This window comes from Sesamum indicum, linkage group LG15, assembly GCF_000512975.1.
Source record: "Sesamum indicum cultivar Zhongzhi No. 13 linkage group LG15, S_indicum_v1.0, whole genome shotgun sequence".
NCBI lineage: Eukaryota > Viridiplantae > Streptophyta > Magnoliopsida > Lamiales > Pedaliaceae > Sesamum > Sesamum indicum.
The window spans coordinates 761,136-777,752 of NC_026159.1; the positions used below are offsets into that span (position 1 = coordinate 761,136).

Consider the following 16,617-nt stretch of genomic DNA (forward strand, 5'->3'; position numbering starts at 1 on the left):
GAAAAATTATATCTAAGGAATAAAATCAGGTCTAAGGCCTTCCTTTGTAATTGCTCTAACACAAACAATAAACTGGAGGGCCATGGACCAGTTCAATTATATCTATGGAAGAAAATCTGAAAAAGTTTGGACCAAAACCTGCGAGAATATAATGTTGTTTTTGTCAAATAGTATGTGGTGTGGAGGCTTTCCAACTGTATATATGTCGCAGAGTAGGGGATCAACATATTTAAACTGATGTAAAGCAGTATGCCTAGACAGATAAGCTTCTCTGATGCTGGAATCTTGACAAGACCTCAGAGATACAACATGCGGCCACTCCTCCCTGCTAACTCCAATGGGAATCCTTAAATAGTTAAACGTATAATTACAAAAACAGAACAAATATAACACCTCTGAAGAAAGAGGAGCAGACATAAACACACAGAAGCTAGGAAAGAAAGATGAGATTTTTCGCTTACATTAAAACTACAGAAAATAAGACAAAGAAATAAGAATTGCCTCGAAAGAAGCCTACTTCTATTAAAATTATATATATTATAAGGTCGAAGTGTTATTTCACTTGACGCTAACAATGTCTCTCACTCCTAACTCATTCACGTTAACCAGAAAACAATCCTTAATTTGTATAAGTTTCCTTACAATCTTCAGAAGCTGGAAAAAGGCCCATCAAAAAATAAATTAACCTGTAAAGCGATTGCCAGATAGAATCAGAGTACGCAGCTCTATTGAGGTATTTACACGACATGGCCATGTTCGAGATGTCTCGAAGGCTGAGGTAACTCGCGCAACGGGTCAGACTGTCCATGTCGAGATCCGTTATGGTCGTGGAGCTCCGACCGGGCGACGACGGGTCCGCCATCTCAATACTTCAGTTTTCAGTCGGGAAAAAACCCTAGAAGCATGAATTAGTAATGTCAGGTAGAGAAAGATGAGAGTCTGGAGAGGCGTGGAGATTAAATTGCACAAACTGCAAACTATCAGCGCAAGTCTTCACATAGATGATCGATTTTAGAGGTCGAATTCAATCGACATGAAAGAAAAAATGGGGAAGCGGGCTTCTAGCTCCCGTAGAAAGCATTTCCGGACATTCCTGAAATCTGCACGAGGAGCATGTGAATTGCAGAACTATACAAGCGCGGTTCGTCGGGCCACAATCCGATAACCAACGATCGTATTACGGGTTTCCTCTTTTAACTCTTTCTGTTGGTAGATCACTCCACATAAATTTCGATTTGATGTGAATCTTCTAAAATGTTATATAAAAAAACTGATATTTGTATTAATTTTGTAGGACATGATGTGGAATTTGTTTGTTAAATTATTTATGAAAAAACAATAATTATAAATAATATATAGTATTGACCAGCAAGTTATGAGTCTCATAAAAAAATTCATAATAATTATTTTACAGATGAATCTATGATAAATTGAGGTCTGCTCCCAAATTCAAACCCGTACTCAGACATAATTATTATTAATATTTTCTTTTTGCATAATAATAAATATTTTCGTTACACTCATAAAAAGTACGATCAACATTCATTGCATTTTCATGATCGATTATTATTTATTATATGATTATTTTACATGTTAATTATATTTATTTTAGTATGGGGCTAGCCCTAAATACAGTTTCCCATATATGTAAATATTTATGAATTATATAATTAAAGTCTGCATATGTATATATGCAAATTATCAAATAAAAAAAAATATAAGGTAATGTAAATAGAATAAAGGAAAATTAATATAAAATAATTTATTTAATTATCATGGCGTTTAATAATCAAATGGAATTTTAATTTAATACAAATTAAATGAAATTGAAAAAATTCTACTCACTGGATTAATTAACATCCAGGAACATTAGTTTTACTATATTACCCTCGCCAGAGCATCCCCATCAACCGCGAGTGCTTGGCCTGAAAATCAGACGCTCGAATGCTTGATAACTTTCTCTTATTTCTCACCCCATAAAACACCTGAAACCTCCCCCTCCGTCATTACCTGCGACCCATCGTCAGGGTTCTCGAAGGGGCTCACACCAATTTCCTTCTTCGACTCTTCGTTTCGCTTCAGATCTGTAGCATCAATATGTACGGATTCGAAGCGCTGACCTTCAACATCCATGGCGGTTACCTGGAGGCCATCGTCCGAGGATATCGCTCCGGCCTCCTTACTGCCGCTGATTACAACAATCTCTGTCAGTGTGAGACCTTAGACGACATCAAAATGCATCTCTCGGCCACCGAGTATGGGCCTTATCTCCAAAACGGTCAGTCTGTTACGTAGTTTTCTTCTGTTCGACTATTAGCAGCTTTGAAATTCTGTTCTGGGTGTTCGGAATTGTATTATACTCGTTAAACTGTGAGTTGGTTTGATCAATTTTTTGAGTTAGTCTGGGCTGATCCAACTCGTTTGTCTTAATTTACTGAATTTGCTGGAAGTTGGATCTAAACGCTGGTTCTCTTTCGGGAATGCTTTGATTAGATCAGCGGAGAATGAAGTAATTTCCTCATTCTTATATGTTGGTTAATTAAGTTGCACTTCACAATTTCGGTTGACAGTTGGTTGATTTACAATGCTAGTTTTGTTCACGAGTGATATTCTGCTGCAAGCATTGTGAGGTTTTGTGGTTGCCTTATCAAATTGTGAGTTTATTTTCTGTGTATTAATTTTAGTTTCTAGCCCTGGATTCACTCCATTCGTGGAACCATTTGGAAATTCCACCTGATCTTGAAATGTCAGCATGTTCAGCCTTGCAGTCATTAGGTTGGTTCACCTTGTTTTGCTTGTCCAAGTAAGTTTCATCTCCTAAGGTGAATAAGTTGCTGCCCAAAATCTGCCGTGCCACTCGTGACTTAGTGATCTATGAAGTGGATATTTTTTGTTAGTTTCATAAATAGCAACAGAAGCTTGTTAAATTCATTAGCTTGCATGAAGCATTACCAGTTTCCTCCTTGATTGTTATTTAGCTGCCTGTGTTATTATTCTTTTTGGCTGTCTTATGGAATTGCAGAGCCGTCTCCGTTGCATACAACAACAATTGTGGAGAAATGCACCCTTAAACTGGTTGATGAGTACAAGCATATGTTAGCCCAAGCCACTGAGCCTTTGTCAACCTTTTTAGAGTACATCACGTATGTGCATCTCACCTGAAAGCTTGTATGGGTATTAATATTAATTCTATTCATCAATTACTGTGATATCTTTATTCCGTCAGGCCACTTAATACCATGGTGCATAGGCACCGTACAGTATCAATTTCAATCATCTGGAGTGATCTAAGTTCGACTAATTTGTTTGTAACAGACAAGGAGTTCTTCTTCCTTTTTTTTTGGGTCAAAAACAAAAAATGAAAACTGTTGATCAAACCTAGTTCAATTTGAAGTTTGGAAGATATTTGTAAAGGTTACAGAGGTATTCTCGAGTATACTGGATGGAGGAGAAAACAGCAGTTCTTTTAATTTCAAGTGGCTCTTCTTAATCATGTTGGGAGCAAGGGCATTTTGGAATTTGAAGTACCAAATTTACAGCTCTTTCTATTAGATCAAAATGGGAAAAATTGGGGAAGCTTTTTCATAGTTCTTTGTTGGCCTAAATAGTACATAATCATGACTTCATGAGTTAGTGCTGTTATATTAGGTGGCTTATGAAACTCTAGAATATACTTACTATGTCTTTCTTGGTTGGATTTATTTGAGGATAATCAGGTAGGTCATTTCTGTGTATACCCTTTTTCTTTAGTTACTAAAATCACTGGTATATTAAAAAGAATGGTAGAATCATCCCTATGGACTATGTTAAAGTTCGAGTTGGTACACATGCAATTGTGTCTACTCTACTAAGTTTTTGTGATATTGATATTTGTTGTGGGGATACCATTTGCTCTTTGTTGCCAAGCACCATCCAACTGATGATATTCTGCTTTGGAACTCACTACAATATTCATTGTCGACCTCAAGTCTTGCTTATGATTTAGATATGGTCACATGATCGACAATGTGGTGCTAATTGTCACTGGAACTTTGCATGAGAGAGATGTTCAAGAATTGTTAGAGAAATGTCACCCTTTGGGAATGTTTGACAGGTAGTTTATCTTAATTTAATGTTTGGGCAGATACCTAAATTGACAATACATTGTAACATTGCGGTTCATCTGCACAGCATTGCTACTCTGGCAGTAGCTCAAAATATGAGGGAGCTTTACAGACTTGTGCTTGTTGACACACCCCTGGCTCCATACTTCTCCGAGTGCATCACGTCTGAGGTACTGGCTGCTCCCACTCGTTTTCTTTCTTAAATTTTCTAAAAGTATGATTCTTCTGTCAGAGTCTATGATCTGTGATTATTTGTATCAACGAAGTCTTACTACTTATTGGTCTTTCCATCGTGCTTCTTTCTTCTCACTAGATTTATATGCAGAAAAATGCAAACACTCAGATTTGTATATTTCAGGTCCTTGTTCTCCATCATCAAATATATGCAGAAAAAGAAGAGAGTGATTTTTAGTTGTTGTCTCCAATCATTAACTCCAAGTTATGCAGCTAACTAGTAAACCAACTAGATGAACAATTTAGTGTCTGCTTTATGGACTTGCTGTTCTCGGGCAGATAATTATTCAAGACAAATACTTTCATGGGGAAAAGACCACCTTTGTTTTGCTACCTTGGAAAGCAGCTTCATATTTGTTATGCACACCTCAGTCAAAATTAAGGTCTGCAATGTACATTATTGGTGTATGATTTTCTCTTATTTGGATATTTTTGTAGGACTTAGACGACATGAACATAGAAATTATGAGAAATACCCTCTACAAAGCATACCTTGAGGATTTCTACAGATTTTGTCAGGTAGGTGATCATTTTGGTATATTTTAGAGGTCCATGTTTTTGCCATTGAAGTACATGTTTCTCTATTTCTGTATTTTAATCTAACATAAAACTTTACCATAGAAACTTGGCGGAGCCACTGCTGAAATTATGTCTGACCTCCTAGCATTTGAGGCTGACAGAAGGGCTGTCAATATCACAATAAACAGGTTAGGCTGCTACAACAAAGATATCCAGTATACAGGAGATTTGACAGTTCAATGTTCTGATCCCTTTACATGCTTTTCTTCTCCAGTATTGGTACTGAGCTTACTCGCGATGATCGTAGGAAGTTGTATTCTAATTTTGGCTTACTGTAAGGGCTTTTGGATCAGCTCTTTATTATTTCATACTGTTATAGTTATATGCTTTATTGGAGGTCCTTTCCTGACACTGACGGCATAATTGTTGGATAGATATCCTTATGGTCATGAGGAGCTTGCTGTTTGTGAGGACATAGATCAGGTACTTAATGGTTTCTGTTAATATAGTCATGTCTCTTATGAAGAACTTTCCATATTTTGTTTATATATCTATTCTTTTGCCTTTGGCCTGCTATCTTGTAACTTCTCTAAGCTATGCACAATGCAAACAGGCGATTTGTGGATATCCCTGAAAAAGCACAGCAACTGAAAAGTCATGAAAGAGAGCATGGTTTTTTGCATGTCCCATATTTCTTGAGGTTTAGGGGCTGAAATTGTTAACATAACGGTGCTCTTTTTAGAAAGATATATTCAACTTGGTGCTCGAAGGTCTATGTTTTTTGTGGAATTCTTTAGGCTGATTGAGTGAAAGAGGCAGTTAAACAAATCAAGAGTTCAATGGATAAAACCGAGTACAAACAAGGAGGATGTATAATTTTTCAACGTTGATGTTTAAGTTTTCAATTTTGTTGTTTACTAATTTGCTTTACCATTTATTTGTTAGTTCGGTTGATTCTGGGCTTGAGGGGATGGGGGAAGTAGGTTTATCTAGTGCTTTGGGGGGGGGGGGGGGCTTCTGTGGGGGTGCTTCTGTAGCTGTCATATGTAACTGTATTTTTTTTTTTTTTGTTTAATTAATGAGGAGACAAAACCATTTGAAAGGTCTTGCACACTTAAGCTAGCATGCATTGACATTCAGAGGCCTAACGTTCAAGATTTTGTTTTCCTGGTCTGTTGTCTGTATTTGTTTCTTCTCCTTGCTGCCTTTGCTATCTTTCTTGTGTTACTTAACAAATATGCCCACTAGCTCTTAAATTTTGTTTGTCATCCTTTTCAGGTTCGTGCTGCCATGGAAAAGTATCCTCCTTATCAGTCCATATTTTCTAAGTTATCCTATGGAGAGAGTCAGATGCTTGACAAGGCTTTTTATGAAGAGGAAGTGAAACGACTTTGCTTAGCATTTGAGCAGCAGGTTTGTCCCTTTTTAGCTTGATATTGGATTTGTGGGTGCATATTTAAGACAAATTATCCTGATTAGGAGTTACTATTTACCATCCTTCTACATTTGTATTTACTTGAAGTAGCACTCCATTCTCTGCCTGTTGGTGCTCTATCTTGGATTCTTGGATGGTGAATTGATTTATCTGTAATATTTCCTTTGATGCAGTTCCATTATGGTGTATTTTTTGCATACATGAGGTTGAGAGAGCAGGAGATCAGGAACTTGATGTGGATATCTGAATGTGTTGCTCAAAATCAGAAGTCAAGAGTGCATGACAGTGTTGTTTTCATATTTTAGGTTGTCCCATCTTCATATACTTTTGTAAATTTTTTTTTGCATTTAGACCCGTGATTGATGTCAATTGCAGAGGGTATTTGCTCTACCTTTCATTTAACTTTGAAGAATAAGTTCTGTGATTGATCTGTTGGATGGTGAAACGTTTAATCAACTACCATATGTCAGGAAATCCATCTGAATTCGGATGGTGTACAATAAACAGCAATGGGCATCATTCTCTGTGTATTTGGTGGATAAAGATTTGGCTGCTTTTACTGGAATCTATTTTATGAACTTGAGAATGTTGTAGTGTTGTCTCTAATTCAGTAGTGTACTGTGAAACACATCCAGAGCTATTCTCTTTTCTAAACTTACCGTGAGAATCTGAAAGATGACTTGTCTTTCCAGACACGTTTCTACTTTGATGTTGTTGATTCTGCGAACTGAATTCTGATGAGAACTAAATCTTGAAGTTGCTACTTGTATCAAGTATAGACACTGGTACCAAGACAGCCATTGCACCAACTGACGGAGTTGCGTAAAATTGTAGGAGATCTTGCAGTCGAGGAATGAAACTGTAATTATTGCAAGTTCTTGATACAGAAAATAAAATGTTGTTTTTCACTACTCCTGAGCTGTCTTCTGCAAGGTTGTGTAGCATGCCTATCACGTCGGACGCGCTGTCGGGGAAGTTCTAGAAGCATTTCTGAGCGTGCCGTATGACTCTAAGCATGTATGGAAATCAATATAATATTCAATATTTTTTTCAAAACTTGTACAAAATGTGAATTTCACTCCCCGAAATTGAGAAGAACCAGCACAAGGATGACGTAAGATTGATACATGGGTCATATACGGTTGCAATTTATGGGTTTTATGATCAAGACTCGTGTGTATATATAAAAAGAAAAAGAAGAGAGAAAGATGGCCGATTTTTGCTTTCAGACAAAGCAATCGTGGAGACGAGGTTGACCCTATCTGAAGCCCATACCCACGGGAAATTCGACCCCGCCGTGGTCCCGGTCCCGGTCCCATATCCCTCCATTTCTTTGGATGATAATGTCGCTACGCAATCGCTTTTAATTTAAATCCCAAATAGCACTTTTTCAAGAATGAATGAATCGGGGTTGGGCTTATAATCAAAATCGCTACACTATTTGAGGATGTGGAATACAATGACATTCCTATAACTGGAGTTGGATGTGGTGGTTTCTCGTTTGGTCTTTCTTGAAATAAACAAAAAGGATTGCAACTTGCTCTTTTTAAACTTGCAACCATTACCCCCAATTGGCACAAAAATCATGCACCACCAATCACTTACTACTACATTACTACTGCTAATCAAAGCTAGCTATATATATATATATATATTAGTGTATGATCTATTAATTATAAGCTACTTGAAACGTATTAATGAAATAATACATGAAAACTGTGGAATTTAATCAACAGTTGTCTGGAGCACACAGTTAAACATTTTGCCTTAACTAATAGCCAATACATAGGAAGAAAAGAAAGTGAATGTTGACAAAGATTTTTTTGAGAGGCGATAAGATCAATGCATGGTTTAACTCATGCCCCCCCCCCCCTCCTCGCTCTCTCTCATACCCTTTTAAATAAATAATAATGATGACAATTTTAGTCAATATATTGGAACATGTTATACGTGTATTATCTTATATCTTTTTTCAAATAACTAAAAATATTTATAAGAATCATCTTGTTATCGTTGTAAAATTATTGGGAGCAAAGGTGAATACTAAACCATATTGCTCCTTACATTTGAGATTATGCACATCATACATTAGCCAAATTGCATAAAACTTGATTGTATTTAAAAATTCAACTAAAAATCTTCTCATATATTTAAAAAAAAAATATATGCATAAAATTCTCTCTATTCTCTTAAATACAACTTAGGTTCCTCTCTCTGTTGAACACAACTAATGACGTTAATTTTTTTTTATCAATTATCGTTATGCGTTCACCTATTATATATTATTTTTTATTTTAATAATCATTAAGAATTATGTTTCATGAATATAACATAAATTTTATTATTTACTTAATATTATACCCATTGTTATATAAAAAAATCCCTAATATTGTAATTTCATTTAAAAAAAAAAGATTTCAAAGCATTTCACTTTAAATGATAAAAACCATGACATGATATTAATACAAAATTTAATTCACATACCAACATAACAATTAAAAAAAAGCACCCTATAAAAATGAAAATCTTCCAACAAAAAATTAATACCATTAATTCCTCATAACTAAAATTTAAAAAATAGTTTAACTCCATCTAATTATCACACCGCTCCGTACTTATCTTCATCAACACTTCACCAACTTTCCGATTCTCACCCATCTCTGTACACTGTAATCATAACATAAATACAAAAAATGCATCTGCATGCAGAGTCGCAGTACATCCAAACATCACGAGATTAGTGAGTGTATTAGCTACAAATTGCAACTGTTAACGCACACTTTACGATACAAATTTTGGTGCTCTGCGATCAATACAAATCGACCCACCAAAACCTTACATTACAATTTCGATTTGATGGGGTTTGTGTCATTTTACGTGGATATTTATCTTAATTTATATGAGTTGGTATAATTTATTTATCGTTGTTAGTTATATTTATATATTGATTGAATTGAAATACTTATTAATATAATTTAGATGAATTATTATAATTTATTTAACCTTATTAATAAATATAAAATTGATTGGTATACGTGTTGTGTAATTCCAGTCATCTTTTCTTGCGGGGAACTTTGTCATGATTTAATTTAATTTTTTAAAAAAAAATTAATTATATATACCTACCCCTGGTATTTAGATGTGCCAGCTGGTACAGCACTCTTCTGGTATTAATTACCATTTTCTCCTTGTTTAGTGGCATTTTAATTAATTTTGAATTGGCTATTTATTCCTTGATTCTTCTCTACTTTTTTGGAGGGGAGAAGGGAAATGTTATTGGAAGTATTTTCATTTTAGACCCTCTTCTTTTGTTAATTGATACATTATGCCACAAATTCATTTATCTTTTACAAATTAAAAGCTAAAATGTATGAGATTTATTTAAAGGAATGCATTAAATGAAATAGGATGTTGAAAGGAATTTATTAAATGAAATAAGTTTCTTCTTCTTTTTTTTTTTTAAAAAAAAGTCGTGGGCGGATGAAATAAATGTTCATTAATGTGGTTGAACGTGTAATCTTACATATACTGATACCTTATTTTGGCAGTTTGTGACAGAGGGGTTGAACTTTTAATTCGTTTAAACGTTTAACTGACAAGTATTGACTACGCGGTGTAAACGAAATCACACAATAATTCACCCTATTATTTATTTATCTTTCAACATAAACATTTACAAGACTGTCTCTTATCTCTCATAGTTTTCGTCGATCTGATAGTACGTGGAGATGATGGTGCTTGCAAGCCTGAAAATGAAGATTTTATATGTAAGTAACAACTAAGCAAAAGTTTTTAGTATCTTATGATTTTTAGTATCGAAACCCTAAATAACACGTAAAAATTAGTGTTTTGGATATATAGCGAAAGGCTTCACAGTTAAAAAATTATATTTTGTTCCTTACATCATCCCAGATAATATATTCCTAATCTATCTATATATTTATTTATTTAATTTTTTATTTCATTGGAGATGATTTCTTTTTCATTTTTGTTTCACTCTTGACTGGCAGATGTGATTTTGTAGAATTACACAAAAGCCCCAATAAATCACAACTAATTGTACGAGTGTGCAGTTTATGTTATCCTAATTCACACGCAAAAACTCTATTTAGCGCAAGAAGATAGACACAAAATGCATAATTGTTTATTTGATTTTAGTGCACCACATATGAACTTGTCAAAGAATGTATTTAGCCTTTTACCACCTATTTTTTCCAAACTCAAGAATTTATTGGGATCCTTCCTAGATATGATTATACTGTCTTTCTTCTACAATTATAGATTTTATGTGATTTGAAAATTTATATTTATTATGTATTTTTAATGCTTATTTTTATTCGATAAATAAATTTATTTACTAATTCAAAATTCGCTAAATTTGTTTATATTATCACAAAAAAAAAAAATGGAAATTCGTAACTCTGAATTGACTTATTACTGACTTGTTGCAGGTTAAACAAATCCTTTTAGATCAAACTGCCCTTATACATTTTCACATACGGTAATGCATGTGAGGAGGCACATTTTTACCCTTAGAACGATAGTTTGGTAAAGAAAAAATTGTTTGATTTGTAATAAGTTAGTAGTGAGTCAATCGAGGATAAATATGGATTTTAATTCATTTTTTTGTATTAATATCAGATAAAATTTTGACTAACGAATAGGTCTATGTGTTAGACGAAAACAAATATCAAAAGTACTATATGTAATTTTTCAAACGATATAAAGTTTATGTATAATTACACCAAATTTCAAGATATGACAGTGTAATTATCCTTTTTCAATATACAATCATGATTCCATGCTAATTACATTTCTCACCCTCAACTTTTGGATTTTCCCAAAGTTGAAGGCCCAAATATAAACTACGAGGAAGTAAGTGGTGAGGAGGTAAGTGGTGAGAAAAGAGTGATGAAATCTTTTGAGAATGTGCGAAAACAATAAATAAAGGGAAACATTGGAATTGTTAAGAATGGAAATTTCCTTAGTTTCATAAAAATGGAAATAATTTGATTTCAGGGGCAAAAATTGGCAAAGTCAAATCTTGAAAAGAGGAGGTGGGGATGGGATAAAAAAGAAGGATAAAAAAAGAAAAAGAATAAAATAAAAAAAAAAAAAACCAAAGAAAAGGAAAATCCGCTCTTCTGAACTGCCCATTGGAAAGCATAATCAGGCCCATGGTTTTCCATTCTGCTCTACCCCGCACCCCCACATATATACCTCCCCACCCCCCTCCCCCCGCATTTATACGCCCCAACCCCATCAACTTTGCTGCTTCAAATTTATACATAGACATATACAAGAAGAAGATGTGAAAAAATCACATCTCTGTCAGTCTTTTCATTCTACAGAGACTGCTGAATACATAGTTTTACTGTAGCGTTAGAACCTGGAAATATCATGTCAAAATTCCAATTATAGATAGAGAACAGAACTGCTCTGTTTTACCCCGTTTCTTGAGTGTTTCCTGTTTTCCGGGATAAAAAGAGGCCTGCCCATTTCTTGTTATGTTTGTGGGCTTTTGCTGTAGGACCCGGATCAGAATTTTGCATTTTCCTTTGTGATTTGGATTGTCCGTATCGAAATTTGGTCCCTGTTTTCTGTTTTCTTTTCCAATTTTGCTGCTCTGTCTTTATCATAATCAAGACTTGGAATTTTTGTGATATTTTTGGATGCAAATGGGGATTGAGCAAAGCGGGAGGGGTGGGAAAGGTAAGGTGAGTAATGAGTCGAAGAAGGGCAAGCGGAGACAGAGGAAATTGTCTCCAGTTCAGAGGCTGTATGAGATTTGCAAGGAAGTGTTTGCTGATTGTGGCCCTGGCATTGTTCCATCCCCTGAAAAAGTAGAAAAGCTTGCTGCTCTTTTGGGTACTAAATCAACCTTTTCTTTTGCACTTCATGTTATTCTAATTGTGGTGTGCATTTCTGCCAATGAACACTCAGCACCCTTTCTGCAGTTAGTCTGGTTTACGTATCTGATACAGCGCTCGTAACTGAAAAGCATATCAATCCAATCCAATATAAAAAATTGCATCTTGATGATGCCATTGGTGTGGCTCATATGATGTTTATCAATGTGGGACGATCAAGTTGTATCTTGAGGTTTTGCAACTTGCTGAGGGGCAAAAGTTGTTTCCTAACTTTTATGCTTAAGTCCTGGAATATTTACTATAGCTGGTCAACTCTAGGCCGAGCTATGAATGTAGCATAAAGTACAAGCCTTAAGCAGCAGTAGTTTCTGTGTCATTGACAGAATGGTAGTTGCTTTTCTGTGCTTCTGTGGGTGGTATCTGGACTTCTGATAATGACTCTCTGATTTTATTTCAGATTTTGCCTTTTTTGAGTTCATTTTGTTCTTATGTTTTTGTCCTTGTTTTTTATTCCATTTAGCGTACCATGCCCTTGGAGATTGTGTATTTAAAGCACACAATTTTACTGGCTAGATCGACAATGCCATGTAAACTTACAACTCCTGAAACATTTCCGAGGTACAAGGCCTGGAAAATTTCAGCATCATATGAAGTTTTTCTGATCCCAATGCTATCAACATTTTGGAAGCAGCTTCATGCATCACTGATGTTTTTATTTCAAGTTTCAACAAAATATTATGAAAATTTTGGTTTGTAGAACTTTTCAACATAAAATATCCTGCCTTAAAGTTGTCTCATCTTCCAATTCCGATTGCCAAATATTTGGGAGGGCTTGCCCTTTCCTTTACAATGACCTGCTTAATTTCCTGTATGCAGTGCAGCCGGGTGTGGGATGATGAGGCGGACGAAGCTAGTCTAATTTAAGTGAAACTTGTTGTTTCTACATTCATCTACACCATTCTGTAAATCCATGACATGTTATATGCCATGGAAGATAAGTTGAAATTTCCATCTGGTATTTATACTTGGCCTTTGTGTGGATGTCTCTGCAAAAAATCATTAATTCTTGTATTAGCATTTTCAAATGAGTTTCTGTGGTGAATTAGAAGGATGTCGCATTGAGGAAAGGAAGCTGGACTTTAGCTTAAGGGTTTTGGATATGTTTCTTTGTCTAATCTTTTTTCTTTGGGAGTGTGATAAGAGGACCTGGGGCCTACAAACAAATAAAATTGCAATCCGGTGTGCTTGCAGATAGGCAACTTGCCGTCTTATTTCTTTTGTTTGGAAGTTTTCGTCTAGTCTAAACAAGTCGAAAACTGTGCAGATGGGATAACTCAAGTGGATGTCGGCCTACGGCCGAGTATGCCGTTTTTCAGCAGTGAGCGAGCCCCTGTCATAACGTATCTGCACCTCCATGAGTGTGACAAATTCTCAGTATGTAGTCTGCTTTCTTCCTCCAATGACAAACCCAACCACTCTCCCCGATCCCGAACGCCCATTTGTATTCTTTATATTTGATTATGGTCTTTATCTCTTGAATCATTACAGATTGGAATTTTCTGCTTGCCCCCAACAAGTGTCATTCCACTTCATAACCATCCTGGAATGACAGTTTTCAGTAAGCTTCTCTTTGGTACAATGCATATCAAGTCCTATGACTGGTCAGATGAGGTGGATAAGAATGCCGACGGCACAATGGCAAATGGTATAGATCCAAAAAGTATGTCCAACTGATGTTCTACCTTTACTAATTTAATTTGTAAAATTACTTTGGGTATTTGGAAAAATCAGATCTTTTTTTTTATTGAACACAATTTATTATCTAAAATGTCTTTCTGCCATGCTTAAAAAGAAATATATATATCCATTACTCCAGCCTTGTTTCGTGAACAAGGTATTGGTCCCACTAGTTGGATTTTTAGTTGGATAGTTTTGATTAGTACGTGGTTTTTCAACCCTTTTGAATTCAACAATAGATTTATGAAGTTTTGTCCAGAACTATACTTCTTTGACCATAATGTCCTCATCTGGTGAACTTTTCATCCAAGGCCTGACCAAAATTATTTGGTCGTCTTCTTTTTATCTTCCCCAATTCAAATTTGGAGTCACCTAATTAATAGTATTTGAATCTCTCTTAACGTAAATATATTGGATTAAAGACCTCTAGATGAACATGTAATCTTTTTTGGGGCTATGCGGACCCTCCCTAACAATTTCATTGCATCCCACTTCTACTGCTTTCCTAATTAAGCCGTAGTCATCCTGCCCATCAATCCTGAAAGGTGGTCCTATTTCTCAGTTTTTGGTTTGTTTGCTGATTCAGGTTATCCAGATGGACTACGGCTGGCCAAGCTTAAGGTCAATTCCGAGTTCACAGCCCCTTGTGGACCTTCCATTCTCTATCCGGCTGATGGTGGAAACATGCACTGCTTCACTGCCAGGACGGCCTGTGCTGTGCTGGATGTGCTTGGCCCTCCATACTGTGATCCTGAGGGTCGCCATTGTCAGTACTATTATGATTACCCGTTTGGCAGTTTTTCAGGTAATATAGAATATGTCAGTGCAAATGTCTAGATGTTCAAGATTAGGCAAGTGAAATCCATATGTTTGCTTTCTCACAATGGAAATGCTCATTCTTGTTTGGAATACAGTTGAAAATGTGTCGGTTCTGGCGGAAGGAGAGGAGGGGTATGCATGGCTGAAGGAAAGGGAAAAACCTGAAGACTTGTCGGTAGTCGGAGTGCCGTACAGTGGACCAAAGATAGCAAGAAAATGAGTTGAACAAGGAAAGGAAGCTTGGGATAGATGTTGACAGAAGTTGCTTGCAGCAATGTTGGTAGGGAGGGAGCTTTTGTTTCTCAACTTTATTCACCTTCGTTCCTTTCAATTTGTCTCTTTTCTTGATTTCTGGGAAAAAGGGTGTATCTATCTTTCTTTCCCTTTGTTTAGAAAGTTTGATGTGTACATATTTAGAACGAGACTTAAACCAATTGAGCTTCCAATATGCACATAAGAGAGTGATTTTCACAGTGCACTGAGGGAAATTGTGAAATTGCAGCCCTCTCTCTTTTATATTTCTATTATTCTTCACTTTTCTTTTCTTTTTTTAATAACAATAATTGTCTTTATTGGTTTATCGGGTTATGATCGTTTCGTTTGGTCTTTTGATATTTAAAAAAATATTCTAGATGATGGTACCTCGATTTTTTTTATTCTTTTAAGAATTTTTAAATTTTTGTTTGTGACAAATTTTTTTGAATTATGTTTTAAATATATTTTATTATTTTAAAGATATCTATCACTTTAATTGTAACTTTTTTATTTTATTTTTATATAATACTTTTACACATCACATCAAAAAATTATCGTATCACTATGTATTATTTCATATTCCATCAGATATTAGGGAAAAAAAACTCAATGAAATTTCTTTTGTTTTATTTTATTTATCTAATAAAACCACAAGCTATCAGAGTTTAAGAATTTCAAATTTCTAATATACATTATTCTTAGAGCAATATGGTGTGGGGTAATGGGCCGATTTCTCTTAAGTCCAAACACCAGTAGTTGAAACCTGATCGCTGCGGTATGTATGCACGATATTAGGTCATTCGTGTGCACAACTGTCAATCTCTCGAGGAATTCCACATATTGGATTTAATCGTATGTACATATGTGCAAGGATGCCACACACAAGGTGCTGCCTCCAGACACCATTCGCCAACCGTCTCCCCACGTAGGTGATTCGGAAGGATGCCAGACGCAAGGTGCTGTTTCCACACACCATTTGCCACCCTTCTCCGCACATAAGCGCGGTGGAAGTATGCCATAAGCAAGGTGCTGATCCACACACCATTTCCGCACATAAGCGCTGTGGAAGGATTCTGTATGCAAGGTGCTGCCTCCGCACACCATTTGCCGACCATCTCCGCACATAGGCGCTCAGTTCATCCATGCATGCATATTTGTTTGCCGACTTCCACTAGGTCCCCGCACGCAAGCCCAAACGCCGACGTATATTCTTTGTAATGGGGTAAAGCCAATATTGACGACAGCTGATCTCAAAAAAGAAAAAATGAACAAATAGAATGGCCATCTTGCCTCGTGATTGATGGGCAAGCAGACGGATAGCATCAAAGTTTGAATCTCTGATTACTAAGAATACCATGAAAGTGAAACAATCACAAATTTCCAAGATTCCAATATTGTCTTTGATGACCCAATCCAAGCCCACCCACATTACTCGCGTCCTACGTAGTAACTTCGTAATCCCCCCAAAACTCCGCGGATCTTCCTCTATTTTTTAAGTTTCACTTTTGATTCAGCAGCTGCCATATTAACTTCAATCACCCACTTCTAACCTGAAAATCGCGCGACACATCAACTAACGTATTAGCAAAATCGTTATTTCAAATATGAGTCTCAAATATAATTCTTGATTTCTCAAAAGATTGAG

The 16,617-nt window shown here is 35.7% G+C and overlaps 3 protein-coding genes across 8 annotated transcripts in view; 2 read left to right on the forward strand and 1 right to left on the reverse strand.

The window, feature by feature from the left end:
- Positions 1 to 1,252, reverse strand: part of LOC105177218 — a 5,556-nt gene extending 4,304 nt beyond the window's left edge. The window contains exons 1-3 of one of the 4 annotated variants that reach the window (XM_011100279.2): positions 998 to 1,252; positions 687 to 895; positions 139 to 346 (exon numbers count right to left, since the gene is read on the reverse strand). In XM_011100279.2, coding sequence (XP_011098581.1) covers positions 139 to 346; positions 687 to 862 — 384 coding nt within the window. In that variant the 5' untranslated portion in view covers positions 863 to 895; positions 998 to 1,252. Of the gene's footprint in view, positions 1 to 138; positions 347 to 686 lie in introns of all 4 variants that reach the window. The other 3 variants (XM_020699175.1, XM_011100280.2, XM_011100278.2) reach the window with 3 other exon arrangements.
- On the forward strand, positions 1,908 to 6,877 carry LOC105177219 (V-type proton ATPase subunit d2). The gene is made up of 10 exons (XM_011100281.2): positions 1,908 to 2,278; positions 3,023 to 3,143; positions 3,986 to 4,093; positions 4,171 to 4,273; positions 4,776 to 4,856; positions 4,959 to 5,044; positions 5,131 to 5,190; positions 5,291 to 5,339; positions 6,135 to 6,269; positions 6,465 to 6,877. Exons 1-10 carry the CDS (start codon positions 2,098 to 2,100, stop codon positions 6,594 to 6,596), a joined length of 1,056 nt encoding a protein of 351 aa, XP_011098583.1. The 5' UTR covers positions 1,908 to 2,097; the 3' UTR covers positions 6,597 to 6,877.
- On the forward strand, positions 11,525 to 15,241 carry LOC105177220 (plant cysteine oxidase 2). 3 transcript variants are annotated; one of them, XM_011100284.2, is made up of 6 exons: positions 11,525 to 12,159; positions 13,038 to 13,176; positions 13,486 to 13,595; positions 13,710 to 13,881; positions 14,485 to 14,703; positions 14,813 to 15,241. In XM_011100284.2, exons 2-6 carry the CDS (start codon positions 13,137 to 13,139, stop codon positions 14,935 to 14,937), a joined length of 666 nt encoding a protein of 221 aa, XP_011098586.1. In that variant the 5' UTR covers positions 11,525 to 12,159; positions 13,038 to 13,136; the 3' UTR covers positions 14,938 to 15,241. The 3 variants fall into 3 exon arrangements, with proteins under 3 accessions (XP_011098586.1, XP_011098585.1, XP_011098584.1); XM_011100283.2 differs by lacking the exon at positions 13,038 to 13,176 and having other exon boundaries at positions 13,710 to 13,866; XM_011100282.2 differs by lacking the exon at positions 13,038 to 13,176 and having other exon boundaries at positions 11,526 to 12,159.

Excerpts from the sequence above, each read along its gene's own strand:
- LOC105177219 (XM_011100281.2), top strand. The coding sequence starts at position 2,098 with ATGTACGGATTCGAAGCGCTGACCTTCAACATCCATGGCGGTTACCTG. Across the intron at positions 2,279-3,022 it reads TGGGCCTTATCTCCAAAACG|AGCCGTCTCCGTTGCATACA; the intron begins GTCAGTCTGTTA and ends ATGGAATTGCAG. Across the intron at positions 5,340-6,134 it reads TTTGTGAGGACATAGATCAG|GTTCGTGCTGCCATGGAAAA; the intron begins GTACTTAATGGT and ends CATCCTTTTCAG.
- LOC105177220 (XM_011100282.2), top strand. The coding sequence starts at position 11,964 with ATGCAAATGGGGATTGAGCAAAGCGGGAGGGGTGGGAAAGGTAAGGTG. Across the intron at positions 13,596-13,709 it reads ATGAGTGTGACAAATTCTCA|ATTGGAATTTTCTGCTTGCC; the intron begins GTATGTAGTCTG and ends GAATCATTACAG. Across the intron at positions 14,704-14,812 it reads CCCGTTTGGCAGTTTTTCAG|TTGAAAATGTGTCGGTTCTG; the intron begins GTAATATAGAAT and ends TTTGGAATACAG.